Source organism: Pezoporus wallicus, unplaced genomic scaffold (assembly GCF_028554395.1).
Source record: "Pezoporus wallicus isolate ANWC-B61680 ecotype Strahan unplaced genomic scaffold, APGP_CSIRO_Pwel_v1 scaffold_8769, whole genome shotgun sequence".
Lineage (NCBI taxonomy): Eukaryota > Metazoa > Chordata > Aves > Psittaciformes > Psittacidae > Pezoporus > Pezoporus wallicus.
This window is the reverse complement of record NW_026642673.1, coordinates 526,905-542,634: the sequence shown is the minus strand read 5'-3', so window position 1 is coordinate 542,634 and position 15,730 is coordinate 526,905. Positions and strand designations below refer to the sequence as shown.

The 15,730-nt window shown below is 41.4% G+C and overlaps 1 protein-coding gene across 9 annotated transcripts in view; it reads left to right on the top strand.

The window, feature by feature from the left end:
- Positions 1-5,169: 5,169 nt before the first annotated feature.
- NCAM1 (neural cell adhesion molecule 1) overlaps positions 5,170-15,730 on the top strand; it is a 102,645-nt gene continuing 92,084 nt past the window's right edge. For all 9 annotated transcript variants that reach the window (XM_057431966.1, XM_057431960.1, XM_057431965.1 and 6 more), the window contains exon 1: positions 5,170-5,586. In XM_057431966.1, coding sequence (XP_057287949.1) covers positions 5,535-5,586 — 52 coding nt within the window. In that variant the 5' untranslated portion in view covers positions 5,170-5,534. The remainder of the gene's footprint in view (positions 5,587-15,730) is intronic.

The following is a 15,730-nucleotide window of genomic DNA, read 5'->3' as shown; positions in this document are numbered from 1 at the left end:
AAAGGGTTATAAAAGACCTTTTATGCTTCTCATGGGTAACTTGTTTACTGTTTGGGGACGGGGAAACATTCATTAAGTTGCTAACTGCAGCAATTCTGGTTATTTATGCTTTAGATATGTTCAGTGGAAAAAAATCTGTTTAGCTTGTGACTAAATGTGAAATGGAGCTCCATGTTGATAGAATGTGGTTTCTCATAACTTTCGTATGTGCTTGAATGTTCCTGTCAGGCATATTTATACATTTTTAAATAAAAGCAGATTGAGGGATGGATTTTTCCAATTAAGATAACCATTTATTACTTGCTACCAAATGTTTAGCCAGAGACATCCTAATGTTCTAGTATCTTCTATTCTACTTTTGAGTATACTGGTTTTACACTTGCATTACTCTGCATAACATGATGGTGAGTCTTATCATTAACATTAGTATAAATGAAAATAGAACAGCTGATCTTTTAAAATAGCTAGGTATGTGATGGTTATGCTATTATTTAGAGGCACTGGGTGACGGATATGCTTTAAATGCCTTGGCTAACAGTAATGTTTCAAATTAAAACAAATACTAGTGATACCATGGCAAGAGTGTAAAAGAACAGGCAATTAATCCTGATGTAGTCCTTAAAACCCTCTTGTTTTCTGTGATTCTGATCAGCTGAGAGTCTCTCTTCTGAATTGAAACATCAGATTTGACTGGACAGAATAAAAAGGTTAAAATGAGACATTTACTGCACACTGTAAGTGCAGTCATTTTATACATGGAAACATACACGTTAAATTTAAAGTTGTCACTTCAAAGATGGAAGATTTATTTCCAAAACTACACGGGAAGTAACTGCCAGATAACGTCTAGGAATGCCATTAGATTGTGGATGACAGTTCCATTGTGTGTCAAACTGACATGCTATCTTCATTAAGTCTCTTTGCGTGGATATTTTCATGAATGGGTTAAGAGCAGTCATGTGCATATTTTCTTAGTTCTGTGCATGGAACAATTACCGATGTGCACAGCTGTGACAAGCTGAATCCCAGAGCAGGACAAATGCTGAGATCAGTGTTAGAGTTTTTTCCAGGTATAGAGATGGTTTTAGTGCCAAGACTCTGAATTTCTGGACTGTAATTCTACCTCTCAAATTCTGATTACTTGTTTTTCATGCCTGTGGTTTATGACATCACCAGAAGAGCCTTAATAGTTAGTTTTGTAAAGCCTTACTATCTAAAAGAGGAAGGAAAGATACTTCTTTTTTTTTCTTTAAGACTCCCTTACAAAATACTCTGTGACAAAGAGAAGGATATTTTAAGGGACTTGTATTATGTGCTTGTATTGCCTAACTGTGAAAAAAATATTGATTTGAGGTGCATTTTGCCTAGTGGTGTTATCCATCATCATAAATACGCAGCATGGAGCAATGCTTTGACCAGAGAGACTATTGAAGCGCATTCCCTTAGTGTGCCACTAATTATGCCCATTTTCTGTAGCCTACAAATAAGTAATAAGTCTACTTTGTGGTTTTTAAATCTGGGTCTAATGGTTCCCTCAGAAAACCCCAAGTAATTCTTTGCAGACTACCTCTCCTTAATGATGCTAGCATAAGGGGCAAATTGATAAAAGTTATTTATGTTGCTTTTCAGTGATGAACATACAACAGCTGTCATTATAGCAATGGCTATTACTGTCCTGTTGCATCAGGTTTGAATCTTGGGATTTGACCTCAGTAGCAATTTTAGACTGTAAACTTTTTTCAAAGACTGACTACAAAACATAACTGTCTGCTATGTTATTTCTTTAGTTTGACAGCTGAAGTCCTCTCTTGACCCCACACGATGCTTTCAAGTCATAGAGAATTTCTAGTGCATCCTGTAATAATTCTGCCTCAAATACCAACCAGTGAACAGCCGTGTCAGGAAAAGGGGAATGCTGCCTACAGAGGGTTATTTTGCAGTCTTTCTATGATGCTGAAGCTCCACCTACTCTGTGAAATGCCTTTATAGTTAAATCTCTAGTTTACTTGTTCTCATATTTGCATAGTAGAAGTAGCATTAATTTAACAGAGATACCATTGCTGCTGTTTTTAAACCTGGGAGTAAACTTGATCCAAACTGCCTGTTCATTTTTGTGCAAACTACCCAATGAAGTCAATAACTGAAACTTGTTTCAGTTATTGATTTTTTGTGATATGCCATTTTTAATTTATAGATTAAGGAAAAGAAATGCATGCACATGGCCCATACACATCTGTTAATGGTAAAAAAGAAAGGGGGAGGACGGGGGGAGATGTTTCATGTAATGTACTTGTAGTTCATGTTTTTGGAATGCTGCTACAAGTGAAATGGTGCCCCTTGCTTCTCCTGTACTCTGCTCTGTCACAGAGTTGGAGAGGGATTGAGATGTCTATTACACTGACTTCTACGTGAGTACTTTCTTTTACTTACCTGAGGATTACTGCATGAAGGATTACTCGATAGAAATAAAGATATACTGTATCTCTAATACAAACTACTCAGTATATAATAATTCATGCTATTAGTTCTATGTAACAATCTTTCTTCACATATCTTTTTGTTCCAATGTTATGCAATGTTAGCTTTTAGGGAAAAGAGTTGCCTTACATTAAATGTTCTGTGTGAGACTATAGTTCAACACATACAAATACTGTTTTGCAAGTATTTTGCTGTATTGCTGAGATGATGACAGATTTCATAGGAAAGTCTGCTTATAAAAATGGACAGCTGCATCTTATGAGTTAGTGTTATAGCTTCCTTGTTCAATATATAATGACCTGTGCACTCCCAGATCTCTTATTATGAATGCTATAAGTGTAATTTTTACAAGGTAGCTGTCTATCTGGATGTTCTTTGTAGTGAATGGAAAGAAATAGACACTTGTGTAAGACCTCTGGGAACCAAGACTAATTCTACAAACTATTTCTGACAGTACTAATAACAGTATGGCATCCCAGTCTCTTTCCTCTGTAGGAAGTGATCGGACACTAATCTGGCTGAATGCAAAAGAGTTTACTTAACTGCTCAGGATAGAGACTCAGAAATTCCCTAGTGCCGGAAATCCAGCTGGTGGAGATGGTATAAAATAAGACCACATCTCATGAAACCACGTTTTGTTGTCTTTGGGGGTTACTTTTTTCTGGGACAAGCTCATTGAGAAAGTTGATGGCAGGAGGAGGGGAGACCCAAGGAGAAAGCAGATGGCTCACAAGTATGTTTATCCACATTTGTCAACCAGCAGTTGAAAGGATGGAGAAACAAGGTGGGAGTCTCGCAAGATGTTCTGGTTTGATGGATGATAAGAGATCCTGCCTCTCTCATACAGCCACTAGTTGATTTAATCTGCTAAAGTTGTGTGATAACAGATGCAAACTTACTTTTCCTCTTATCATAAAGAGTATGCTACCTAATGTGTTCAGAGATTGGCTATTGTCAGGATAAAGGATATTTTTTCTTCTGAGGGTTATCACAAGCAAATACTCTTAGTGAGAGGCTAGTTTTCTATTCCAAAAAGGTCTGAGCTGAGCATCTGTACGATCTGCAAAACCCGAATTTAATATTGGCATCTTCTTGGATGAGTGATCTTATGTTGGAGGCGAAGGGGAAACACACAGTCCAAGAATGTTTGTCTGCAGAATAGTAGGGACTGGTGTGAACTGGGAGAGGAGGGAGTCAAGTAATAGCCCATGGCATGGTTGAGCAAGGTTGCTCTCTGCAGATAATCAATCCAGTATGAGGCTAGGTAGACCAAAGGAGCAGAGAAGGCATGTTTTCAATCACAGTGCAATAAGCAATTTTGTTGTTTCTTTTAGAGAAAGGTTTCTATAAAATGAAAAGGGGGAAGGGATTGCTCAAGCAGAAAAGGATAAAAGAATATGATCTGGCCTGGAATGATCCTTGGGACCACTAACAGCAAAACACTGGAATGGACTGACTGAATTATAATATTGTTGAAATACTGGTGTCAAATTGTGTTCAAAGGGTATTGTCAGTTTAAGCAATCTATTCTCTGCCTAAATGGTTTCTACCTGGCAGTTTTCTGCTAAAATGTCTGTCATTAGCAGTCCTTATGTGTTCACTACTCTAGGTATTTTTAATTTCATTTTAAATGGCAACTACAATTAGCCAACTAAGCCAAATTATTTTGCATGTTATGACAAAAGTCTACTTCAGTTTAAGTGCTTTTTGCTAATACCAATGAAATGAAAACATAAACAGTAGGCTACACCTGAATAAAATAAAAGCTTAAATTTTGGTTTTTTTTCCTAAGAACTTTATCCTCCTTAAAGCACAGATCCCAAAGCAAGTAAATATTATGCTCAAGCAATGAGGGCTCTTAGCAATCCCTGTAGTTTAGGAAGCTGCTGGAGGACCACTGTTAAGACATGATAGTCCGACAAAGACAGGCTTTGTTAATTGTAATGTAAATCTAGTTCAAAATGGACTTCCACCTTTATCTTTTTTCTGTAAACCCCATATTGAATTCACACGATCCTTGATACTGTAGCTGAGTGTCCATCGCCTCTCAGATCTTGAAGAGTTGCTGCTGTGGGTGTTGGTGTAGACAAGTTTAACTTGAAGATTTCCTGTATATGTGAACAAACATGCAAGTCATTAGAACAGCTTTGGTGTACTGTTTGTGTGAGTTGGGGGTACTTGGAGGGAGCCATGTGAAGGGAGGCCTAGCAGAAGTGGTTCAAAAGGTGAACATCCTCCTTCCTTCACCCAGCATTTCTTCACCCACAGCTCTGTCCTGGCTTTTGCCACAAGTGAGATGGCAAAACCATGACAACGCCTGAGAGTAGGAGAACTGTGAGAACTCCTGGCTCTGTGCCTTCTGAGTAGGCTCTGGTCAGCTCCCTAATGCAAAAATGGAACAAAAGCCCCCACAGATTGTAGGGGATTGACAAAATGTCCTTTCCTTGCTGTCTTGGTTTCCCATCTGCCTTCCTACAGGTACTTCCCGATGCATATGCAGGCCAAACCGGGGGGAAAATCAAAACCTCGCACTGATCAATTTCTCCTGTATGGCAAAAAGTCACCCCCTAAGGGACCACCGCCGCCGCCGCCCTGCCCCGAGCCTCAGCGCGCCCGAGCCCGAGAGCCTCCTCCGCGGGTCGGGCGCCGGCTCCGTGATCCGCACCGCATTTCGCAGGGGACCGGCAGCGCCTCTCGGAGCTTCAGACCCTCTCTCCGCGGGCTGCGCTGTACTATTTGAGGCGGGCGCGGGTGGAAGAACACGGCGGTGCCAGCCTCGGCGCGAGGCCGGTGGCGCAGGGATCCGGGCCGCGGTGCTGAGGCCGCCTGTCAGTCAGTGCGGCGGCGCCGGGACGCGGCCGGAGCGCAGCCGGCAGAAGGCGGTGTGGGGAGCGCGCGGTAACGGAGACGGAGCGCGGCCGGCAGCGGGAGGAGCGGCGAGGGAAGGCGAGAGGGGAAAAAGGGAAAATAAACGTAAAAGAAGCGAGCTGCGTTTCTTCCGAACTGCAGGAAAAGGCTATTTCACGACCGGCTCCCTGTCCCCTCGGTCGGCTGCGATGCTGCTAGCCACCGTGTTGCCCTGGACGTTGGTTTTGCTTGGAACCGCAGGTACCCCGGGGCGGTGGGGAGCTGCTGGGGTCTGGGACGGGGTAGTGCCGGGACCCGGCCGCGCAAACAATGGGGTCGGGCGGACCCCGCCGCCGCTGCCCTGCTTTACGCTGCTGCTGGGTTTGGCAGGCAGACAGCCTGTGGTGGGGTGTCTCCCCCCCCAGCTGCACCCGGTGTGCGTGATGGGGCGGCTGGTTCGCGCACATTGTTGGCTGTCGTGGGAACGGGAGGGGCAAGATGGCTCGGGCTGTGCGAATTTGACAGAAGAACGCGGAGGGGGGAGGAGGAGGAGGATAGGTGAGAAGGGTGTGAGCGAGCGGTTTCTTCTGCTCTCTGGCGCTGCTGTCCACGGGTGCGACGGGAGGAATCGCTCCCGCCGCAGGAACCCGCCTCCTTCGGGCTGGGCTTTTGATGTGAAGTAAATCCCAGACAATGGGGATGGGGAAGGAGGACGCGAGCGAAGCAGAGAGGGTGCTACGTACGCTGTGTTAATGGTGTCACCGTGCAAGGAGGCGGTGGATTTTCCTTGTCGCGTCGGCTTTCATTGTGAACCTTGAGGATGCTACTGTGCTACGCGGCGGTGTCCGCCTCCGCCGCCGCCCATCCGCCCTCCTTCTTGCAAGCGGTGCATGTGCGGGGCAGAGATTGCAGCGGGCGCGGGGAGGGGAGAGATGCGATCGCAATTAGAGGCGGGGGCTGGAGCAAGTGTAAGAAAGAAAGCAGAAAAGCGGAGGGGAGCCGTAACGGGGGGGCGCCGGCAGAGGGCCGGTGCAGTTAAGGGAGCGGGCGGTCCCGAGCGGGAGCGGCGCTTGGGTCGCTGTCGTCGGTGAAGGCCCGGTGCCAGCCCCGCCTTGCCCCGGGAGACGGCAGGTTGGTTGGGTGCGGTTACGGCCACGCCTGTGTTGACGCCGCCCCCTCTCCCAGCGAGACCGCGTTCCTGTCGCCATCCTTCAGCGAGCCTCGTCGCCCCAGGCTCGTTGTCCTTAACGCACACCCGCTAGGAAGTGTTCCCCAGAGCCTTCTGTGCCCACTCTTGGCTATATGAGCGTTTTCTCCCTATCCTGTTCTACAGCTCGTCAAACACTCTCTCCAGCCCCCCCCCCCCCCCCCCCTCCGCGGCAAGCATTGTGGCCTGAAGCACCCACACTGATTGTCCCTGCTATCTTTACCTCAGAACTGTCATTGCCTTTACTACTTGCAGCCTTTTCTCAGCTCATGGTTTCATAACTACTTACCAATTACTGTTGCTATATCAGAAAAGCTGGCTCTCCAGATCCCTGCTGTCACCGGATAGCTGGTGTACCCATTTCTGTGTCCTTGCAGTGTACCCCAGTGCATCAGCCCAGTTATTCCTTCCCATCATTGCTGTTACAGACCTCACTGCTGCACAGCTTCTTTTCACCCCTTGCTTCAGTGCTGTCCTTAACTATCACAGCCACTCACTGCCTCATTCCCATACTGGCGATTCTTTATCTCCTTAAGCAATTACTTCTGCTATAGCTCTGCCTGCTCATGTAGTAAGAATTGCTGTCCTGTTGTGGCTTAATTCCAGCTCCTGTCATGGCGGACCACTGCCACCAGCGTGCTCAAGTCTGCTGCCAATATCATGCCACCTGTTTAACATCAGCCCCAAAACTGTTCTTAATGATACACAACTCTCCTGTGTCATAAGCATTACAGTATAGCTTCTCTTTGTTATAATTTAAATCTTTATGTTATATATAGGCTATAAATTACAAACTGGGGGTGTGTTGTCTTTCCATTTTTAGCATAGTTCCTCCCGGTAGCCAGCTCTGCATCTGGCTCAGCCACACCCTTCAATCACCATCTCTGCATACATTCTTGATCTCGAGCATTATAAAATGCCAGACTACTATATGTGATTCTGTAGCTGTTGCCTCTCTTGACACATTCACACAGGCTTTCTCAGCTGTGGGAGGGGAGAATAAAGCATTTTTTTTTTTTCAGGGCAAGTAGATGGGAGTAAGCAAAGAAAAATTATCTGCATCTCATCTGTTGCCCCACTCAAACACATGTTTATCCAATAATAATAATTACAAATGCATAGAGTGCCTAGGGAGTTGCACAGCTGGAACTGGACTGAGAAATCAGCATAAAATGGAGAACACAAAAACCAAATAAAATATTAAAAAGCTAGAACAAAGCAGCAGCACTGTTTATGGTAAAAACAGCACCCAACACATCAGTTATGCTTTACACGCTAAAGGATGCTTTGGTCTGCTAAAGCTTGTCCCTTCTTTTTTTCCCAGCTGACCTCACCACAATCTGTGATGGGAGAAGAAAGGTTATTGCTTTGGGCTTTGGAAGCTATGATATTGAAAGAGATGTCAGTGAAAGGGGGGGAGCAGCTATGATGATGCTAATAAAGAAACCCTAAGTACAGCTTCATAGTAGCTTAAATGTAAGAGGAGGAAAGAGATAGATGCTTATTAGGGAGGAATCCTTGAAGAGACTGTTGTCTGAGCCACAGTTATGTGGTAGGTTCAGAACAAAACGATGCCTTTACATCTTTTAAAGTAATTCCACATTTTGTACACATTTTGGCCTGTGATAGTGATGATTTATTTAATCTACTACTCAATTAAAACTTTTTTTAATAATTTACAAGCTGATTTATAGGTGGCTCCCCTTCTTTCATTTACATCCTGAGAAGTATGATTTCCTAAATAACGTGTATTTTGTATAAATTTTATCCTCTTGATGTTTGAACTTGGAAAGGCCTGGCTTAACTGTTCCATTTTGGGAATGGTGTGGGTTTGGTTTTGTTTTTTTTTTTGTTTTTTAAGTATATTAGCTATAACAGTAATGTACTGAATACCCTGGTTTTGAGCGTTAAAGATTGTGGCTGCTGTCCAGGATGAAAGCGCCTTCACTTTTCATGGCTCATCTCCAGAAATGTGTTTTAACGATAGACTTTTCTGCCATTGGGTATAAGTGACTGGTTTCTTGTTGATAGGAAATGTATGGTGTGGGATTTTTTTGAGTTGTTTCTTTTTTGGCAGGGTGTGTGTGTTTGGTTGTTTTGTTGTTTCAGGATTTTTTTTTGGGGGGGGGGCAGTGCTATAGAATTATTTTGACTTGCTGGCAGGAAAGCAGAACCAATTGATGGGGGAGGAGGAGGGAATAGTGCATCTGCTGCCATCAGTCTGCAAGGAACAGAAAAATAGCTCTAGTAAGAGACAAAAGCACATTTTATTTTGCCATTTAAAAGGCCATCCTGCATTTAACTCATTATTTAGTGCACCTGGTGATACTGTTTATATAGAGAACACAAAATTCTTTTATTGTTTTTCTTACATGGCTTTTGAAACATTGGTTTAGCACGGTAGTATACTTAAATGTGATTTGATCTATCAATAATAATTCTGTTGTACACTTCACTCGCCACTTTCAAATAGTAAGATATTGTGAACTTCCAGAAATGCCTGTGTAAGCAGACTGGGAGAAGTGATCTTCTTCAGAAGTGTGTATTGTAGCTTTTATGCAGGGAACTATCAGAAAGAATTCAACTAGGTGCCATTACAGTATTTTTCAGGTGCAGTGAAAAGATGGTGTCTTTGTTGTTTTCCCAATTCTTTATGCTCACAGAGATCTGAAATGTGAGATTAAATAAGTAAAGCAATGTAATCGTAAATCTAAAAGTTTGAAAACATTCAGGAAACAAAATTGTTTCTTACAATAGCTTTATAAACCAAGGAGAATGCCTGGGAGTGACTTGAATGAGGGTGTGTCTGTAAAGAGAACTACAGCTCCCAGGCATCTCCACTTTCCTGAGTGGTGTCCTTTGCGCATGTTTTCATAGGACTGATGTGTCGGTTATCATCGCAACACTCAAGGCCTGGAGGGAAAAAAGAGCCACCAGGCAAATAGACTTTGAGACATAAAAATCACAGAAGCAAATTTGAAGGTCAGATCTATGATGGCTCTGGCTCCTTTTGTTTAGGAAAACACATTACCATCGTTTAAAGCCCTTGCTAATGCAAAGGGATGTAAATTAGGTGGGTTTGGCGGTAGTGCCATTATGCCCTTTCAGTTCATGGTGTTGAAATGCAGCTTCCCCACTGCAGCTGCTCATTAGGAACGTTGCCTTTTGAAGTTACTGTGAGAGCCAAATGGCAGGCTGTCAGGCCCTTCTGATAGATTGCGTTTATAAATGTCTGAGGCAGTCACTACTAAGTACCAGAAAAAGGTTTTTCTGTGGTTTTTAGTTTACAATGTAGGCGCCTAAAGAAAGCGGAATAGATAAAAATCAGGGATCAACTTCACGTTAAAATATTTCTTTTTCCACTTCCAGTTCAAGTCCAGGAGCTTCCTCTGTATCTGTCCAAGATGATGATAAGACAGATAATTGCTGTCCGGACAGTGAATAATACCTGTAGCTTCTAAACCTTCCAAGGATAAATGAAAGAAAAGCTTGTGCCAAAACATGTTGAGGTGTACAGTGCAGATGACTGTGTATTTGAAAATGATCAAGGCTACCTGACAGTTTCAGTTATAGAATTTTTTGGACCTCACTGTATGCTTTTGCATCTGAAGTTTTCATTTTATCTCAAGCGATGTATTGCAGGTGCTTCAGCAAAGCTATTAATAGTTTTGACAAATGCAGAACATCAATAGCCTTAGTCCTGATAACTTCAGATCTTTAGGCAGCTGTTGATGGCAAAGCTAATTTTTGGAGAACAGCTAACAATGGAAGGTTTATCCTGCTAAGCAAGTGCAAATTGCTTTAAGATACTAGAGTCTCTCAAGAAGCAGCAGCTGTGGGTATATTCACATAGTACTGTGCTTAATAGCTGGGTGAGTTATCCAAATTCTTAAGCCATCACACTTTAAAAGTGACTAATCAGTATGGATAGCCAGTAATCATTTAGACCTGCATATTTGCAGAAGAAACACGGAAGCCATGTTATGTTTGAAGAAAATAAAATGCTTGCATCTGAAGATAAATATGTCTCGACTTTCTCCTCTGTGGTCAAAATGGGACCTCAGATTTAAAAATCAGGAGGAGATATTTTCAGTTCAAGTCTTTGGTTGTTCACTTTTTCTAGTGCTGGTTCTGTGTTTCTTCACTGCCCAGAAAAGTAAGATATTTAAGCGAAGGTCTGTAAGACAGGGTGTCCACAGAAGTCAGTAGTAAACTTGGCATCAGTTGGCTGGACACCAGGTCACAGAGGGACCCCAAATGAGGGTATGGCAGAAACTGATCCTACAACTATTTTTGTGAGCAATTTGTAATGATAGCAGTGAGGAAGCCCTATATCTGTAAATCTGATGCAAGAAAATTAAGTTTAGGCTAGACAGTAGCATGATATGTGTTGTAGCTGATCCTTTAGCTATTTGCGTTCTAGATCTTATGACAAGACAGAGATCTGCAAGGGTGTGTTGTGAAAACTGGGAGTTTCCTGATGTAGTATAAACTTGGTAGAATGATGTGGAAAATAATTTGGAAATCCAGTGAAAACAGTTAATTTCTTGAAATGGAGAGGCCATTTGATTTATTTTGAGTTAACACAAATATCTATCACATTATTAGGTTGTTGTTTGCCAGGGCAGACTGCATGTAAAGAAAAATCTTGACCATTTTAAGTGTTCCAGAATGTCTTGAATAAAAATGTTGTTGTTTTCTTTAAGTTTTTAAGACTGTTAAAATAATTGGGTCTTAGTAAATCAGGATAGGTACTTTGACAATTAAGTATTGATTTTAGAAGTACACAAGACAGGTTAATTTTCTTAAAATCTATCTACTAGGCACTGGTAAAGCCACATTTGGAGTGGTGTGTCCAGTTCTGGGCTCCTGTTGCAGAAACGATACAGACCTCTTGGAGGAGTCCTGTGAAGGGCCGCAAAGATGCAGGAGGGACTGGAGCATCTTTTGTGCAAAGAGAGGCTGAGAAGGCTGAGACCATTTAGGCTGGAAAGAGAAGACTTGGGATCTTAATTCATGTGGATATATACCTGATGGGAGGGAATGAAGAAGGATACCATGCTTTCCTCATTGACATCCAAGGATGACAGGAGTCAATGGGCACAAACTGAAATAGAGAAAATCCTGTCAGAATATAAGAAAACAGAACACGCCCCTGGAACAGGCTGCCTAGAGAGATTGTGGAGCCTCCGTCCATGGAGACATTCAGAACCCATCTGGACAGACTCCTGGGTAACCTTCCCCTGTTGGCCTAGATGATCTCAAAAGGTCCCTTCCAACCTAAATGATTCTGTGATTTTAGTATAGCTACTGCTATAAAATAGTGCTGGTAGTTGGTTATTTAAGTGTTTATTTTTACTTTCTTCTTTTTGTTTGCTTATATCAGTGATACGTATCAACCTTGAAATCTTTAAGATAAGCAGGAATGTTAGTTAAGGATTACTGGTTTGTTTGCAATGATATTTTACCACGTTGGTTAATGGATGTGAAAGGGACTGTTTAAACCTGTGTGAAAAGGTTGGGAAACATAGAATAGTTTGGGTTGGAAGGGATCTTTAAAGGAAATTTAGGAAATAAAGAGTTAGAATAAGAAGTGAATGTCACTTAACACATCCAAGACTACATTTTGAGCTCATTTTGGGCAGAGTATGGTATACCAGATCTTGAAATGGAAAGGTCTTTCTTTCCTATGGGAGAAGGTTGAACTGGTTGCCTTGTATGTAGGAAGTGTAATTGACCAGGTGATAAATGATGAAAAATACTGATGAGAATTGTATACAAATGAAAGTTTATCTCTCCACATCTGAATGGGCTTTTCCAAATGTTTCATGTATTGTAACTTTAAATGTTACTGGAACTGCAGCGTATTTGTTCAGAAGTTAATTGTCATTTAAAATACTTTATGAGATTGTAAATGTTTGTGATTTATTTAAATCCCCCCTAAACATTACTTAAAAAAAATAACGCAGTTCTTTGCGGTAGGGTTTAAATGCAGACTTTTTAACATGAAGAGGATTCAAAAATCCAAGTCCTTTTTTCTTCAGTGACTTCATATCTGGGATATTGAAGGCTGCATTTAAATATGACACAAAAGATGAACAGCCAGTTTGGTAGTGTTTACACAATATTGGCAAATTGGTCTTAATGTGTGGTATTATTGCATAATCTTATGTTTAAAATAAACACTGGGAATAATTGAAGAAACCTCAGAATTTGGAAATACTTGGTGGTAGTTCTTCACATCCCATGAAAAAGCAGGCTGTCTTTGCATATTAATCACTCTTTCAAAGGAAGTTTGCCTTATTTGCATTGTGCATGCATTGAGGAGTCCCATAGTGTGCTTGAGGAAAAAAAAAAGGGGGGGGGGGGGGAACTGGGATTGTTGTTCTCAAAAGGGTTTTTATTCCATTCAAGTGGAAACACTGAATGCAGGAGAATTAGCGCAGTGTTTTGTGGAAGAACAGTCCCATTTGGTCATTGCGTTTCATGTGGAGCAGTCCTGGCTTGTAGGGAGTCACAACACTGGGGGTAGGGTTAAAAGGGGAGTGACTCATCATTGTATGATGTAATCTGTAGGATGCAGGATACTCTCAATTAAACGTACTCTGAGGATTATCAGGCAATTAGGAAGATAAAATAATGGTGAAATGTTTAGGCCTTGCCTTACGAATACAGTAGCCAAAACTCTAGGCCTTGGTATCTTTGGAAAACTTGTGGAAGGTGTAAAGACTGGGGAAATTTTCAGCTTGCTAAGTTTTGGAATGACAGGATTTCTTAGGCCTACTTTGGTACTGTAGTTCAACTGTTACTTCAGAGCAATATGGGGTGACATGTTAATGAGTCGCTACCTTTGTAATCTGTCCTGGCAGCAAATACAGGAGAGGTGAGCTTTTCTCTTACTTTAAAGTTGAACATCCTTTCCTATAAGCAAGGAAAGTGTCTGACAGTCTGAAACGCAAACCTTTTTATTCTGAGATTTTGAAACATGAACTTTAGGTAATGGTAGAGATATTTTGATGGGTGATAGCTCTCAAACTATTTTGCTTGCTATCCTAAATGAAAAGATGTAAGAGTGTAAGATGTGTGTGTGTAAATAATATATATGAAGAATATGCTATAGGCAGAATTTCATTTTGAAAGGAACTGTGGGGCAATGAGTAGGAGTATTGGCTTGCAAATCATTTGAGATTCTGGTGGTTATAAGTAGCTTTATCAACTGCTTCTGTTTTAAGTACAGGTGAAACCTAATCTGTTTCTGTGTTGACATTGTTTCTGGTGAATGCAATGGAGAAAGACATCTGAAAGGTTGATTTTAACTTGCAAAAGTCTTTCCAGAAATTAATCACAGGAACGGAGCTTTTAGTGGTTTTATTATTGTAATCAGTAATACAAATGGTATCTTCTTAACTGAACAGAGGGTGAGGTGGTTTGTTATGAATGTGAGGACTGTTTGTGTAGATTAGGTAATGCTATTAATGCAAGAAGACAGGAAGAGCATTCTTTTGATACTTTCCCTTTTTATTTTAGTGAGAATGGTTGGGTCTATGATCTATGTGTGTAACTGTGTGTGGTCTGGGGTAGAGATGGAAGGATTTTTGTAATGTTATCAAAGCTTTGCCTGTATGTTGTTGTGGTTACTACATCTACAGTCAGAAGGAAAACCCCCGGAATCATCTATGAAATATGGTTTCCATTACTTTGTGCTTTTATTTTCTTCATATAAAGAACATTGTACTTCCAGTGTTTAGAGGTTAATTGTAGTAGCAGATAATATATACAACTGATATTGATGTTATATTTCCATCTGTGATGCATTTTAATGATACCTGTCTTAATATTTGGCTGCTGAATAGTTGTACAAGCTGTGGCATCATTATGATAAAACAATGCACTTGTACAGTGCACTCCTGTGTGTACTTTGAAAGCCTTGTAAATAACCCTTTTTAAAACTTTCTCTATAGTGTGGGTATAAATAACGCTTATCAATATGCTTAAGATATTCATGTGTGTAGTTCAGGATCTAGCATGCAAAATGTGTACTCCCAGTATCAGCTAATTTGAATTTTTCAAGAACTTCATTTTGTGTTTTCAGTGTGTTAATAGTGAGAGAAATTGTCATCAGTTGCTTGTGTATAGCATTTTGGAAAAACATAATCAACAGCTGCTTGTCCAAGTAGCTTATTAAATTACGAGCCTGCAAAATTCAGAAGAACAGACTACTGTAACCATATTTCAGTTGTAGTGTTTTCAAAAGGTAATCCCTTAGAGGTATAAGATGTGTTCAGGGGTTGTGAACAGACATACAGAATTACTCAATAGTCCCCTAAATCCTTTTGGATTTGATCTGTGGGATGCAACTTGAAGGTGTTCAGCATCTGTAACGTACTCCCTAGTGTAGGTATTTGTTAGAAAAATAGCAGGCATATTGTAGTACTTCTAAGAAAATCAAATGTGTGTATGTGGTAATTACGGACACTTAGTCTGCAAGAACTAACGGATACTGAAGAAGAAGTTGTAAGTGAAAATCTTTATGAATAGGTATCAGTCCTCTTTAGCTTTTCTTCCTGTTGTTATCACTAGAATTCTGGGTGATTATTTCTTTGTCCTTTCCATTATGATCGACCTATAGCTAGATATACACCTTGTTTCGCATTCGTAACCTTATCTAGGTGTGTTCACCTTGTTAGCATTTATCCTGTTCTAGCTTTTGTCTTTCCACAGCTGGACGTGTCTACAAGAAAAGGAAAGAACATTGTTAATCTCTCAGTTCTGTAGTGATTGCTTATTATAGTAGGGATTTTGTATCTACACTTTAAAAGTAAAGAAGTGACTTTTTAATGGTTGTGCTCTTGTTCGGTTTGCTTCTGCATAGTGTTGGTCATTAGGAGGTGGATCGTGCATGTGTGCGAAGCTGTTGGTCATTAGGAGGTGGATAGGCATGTGTGCGAAGCTGTTATCCACATCAGTGATAGTCATATGTAATAGCCAGGAAGGAACTTGTCTCGCCTGTTCTGAGATACTGTACTGAGGGATCACGTCAAGTGGGCTCCCTGTCAACATGATTACTCACGAAGGTTCAGAGTTATTACTCGAGTAAAGATGAATGTAAATCTGCAGCCTGGCCAAAGACTGCGCTTTGCAAATAAGTGGGCATTCCTTTGAGTTGAAATGAGTTGTGGTAATGTTTTTTTCAGCAGG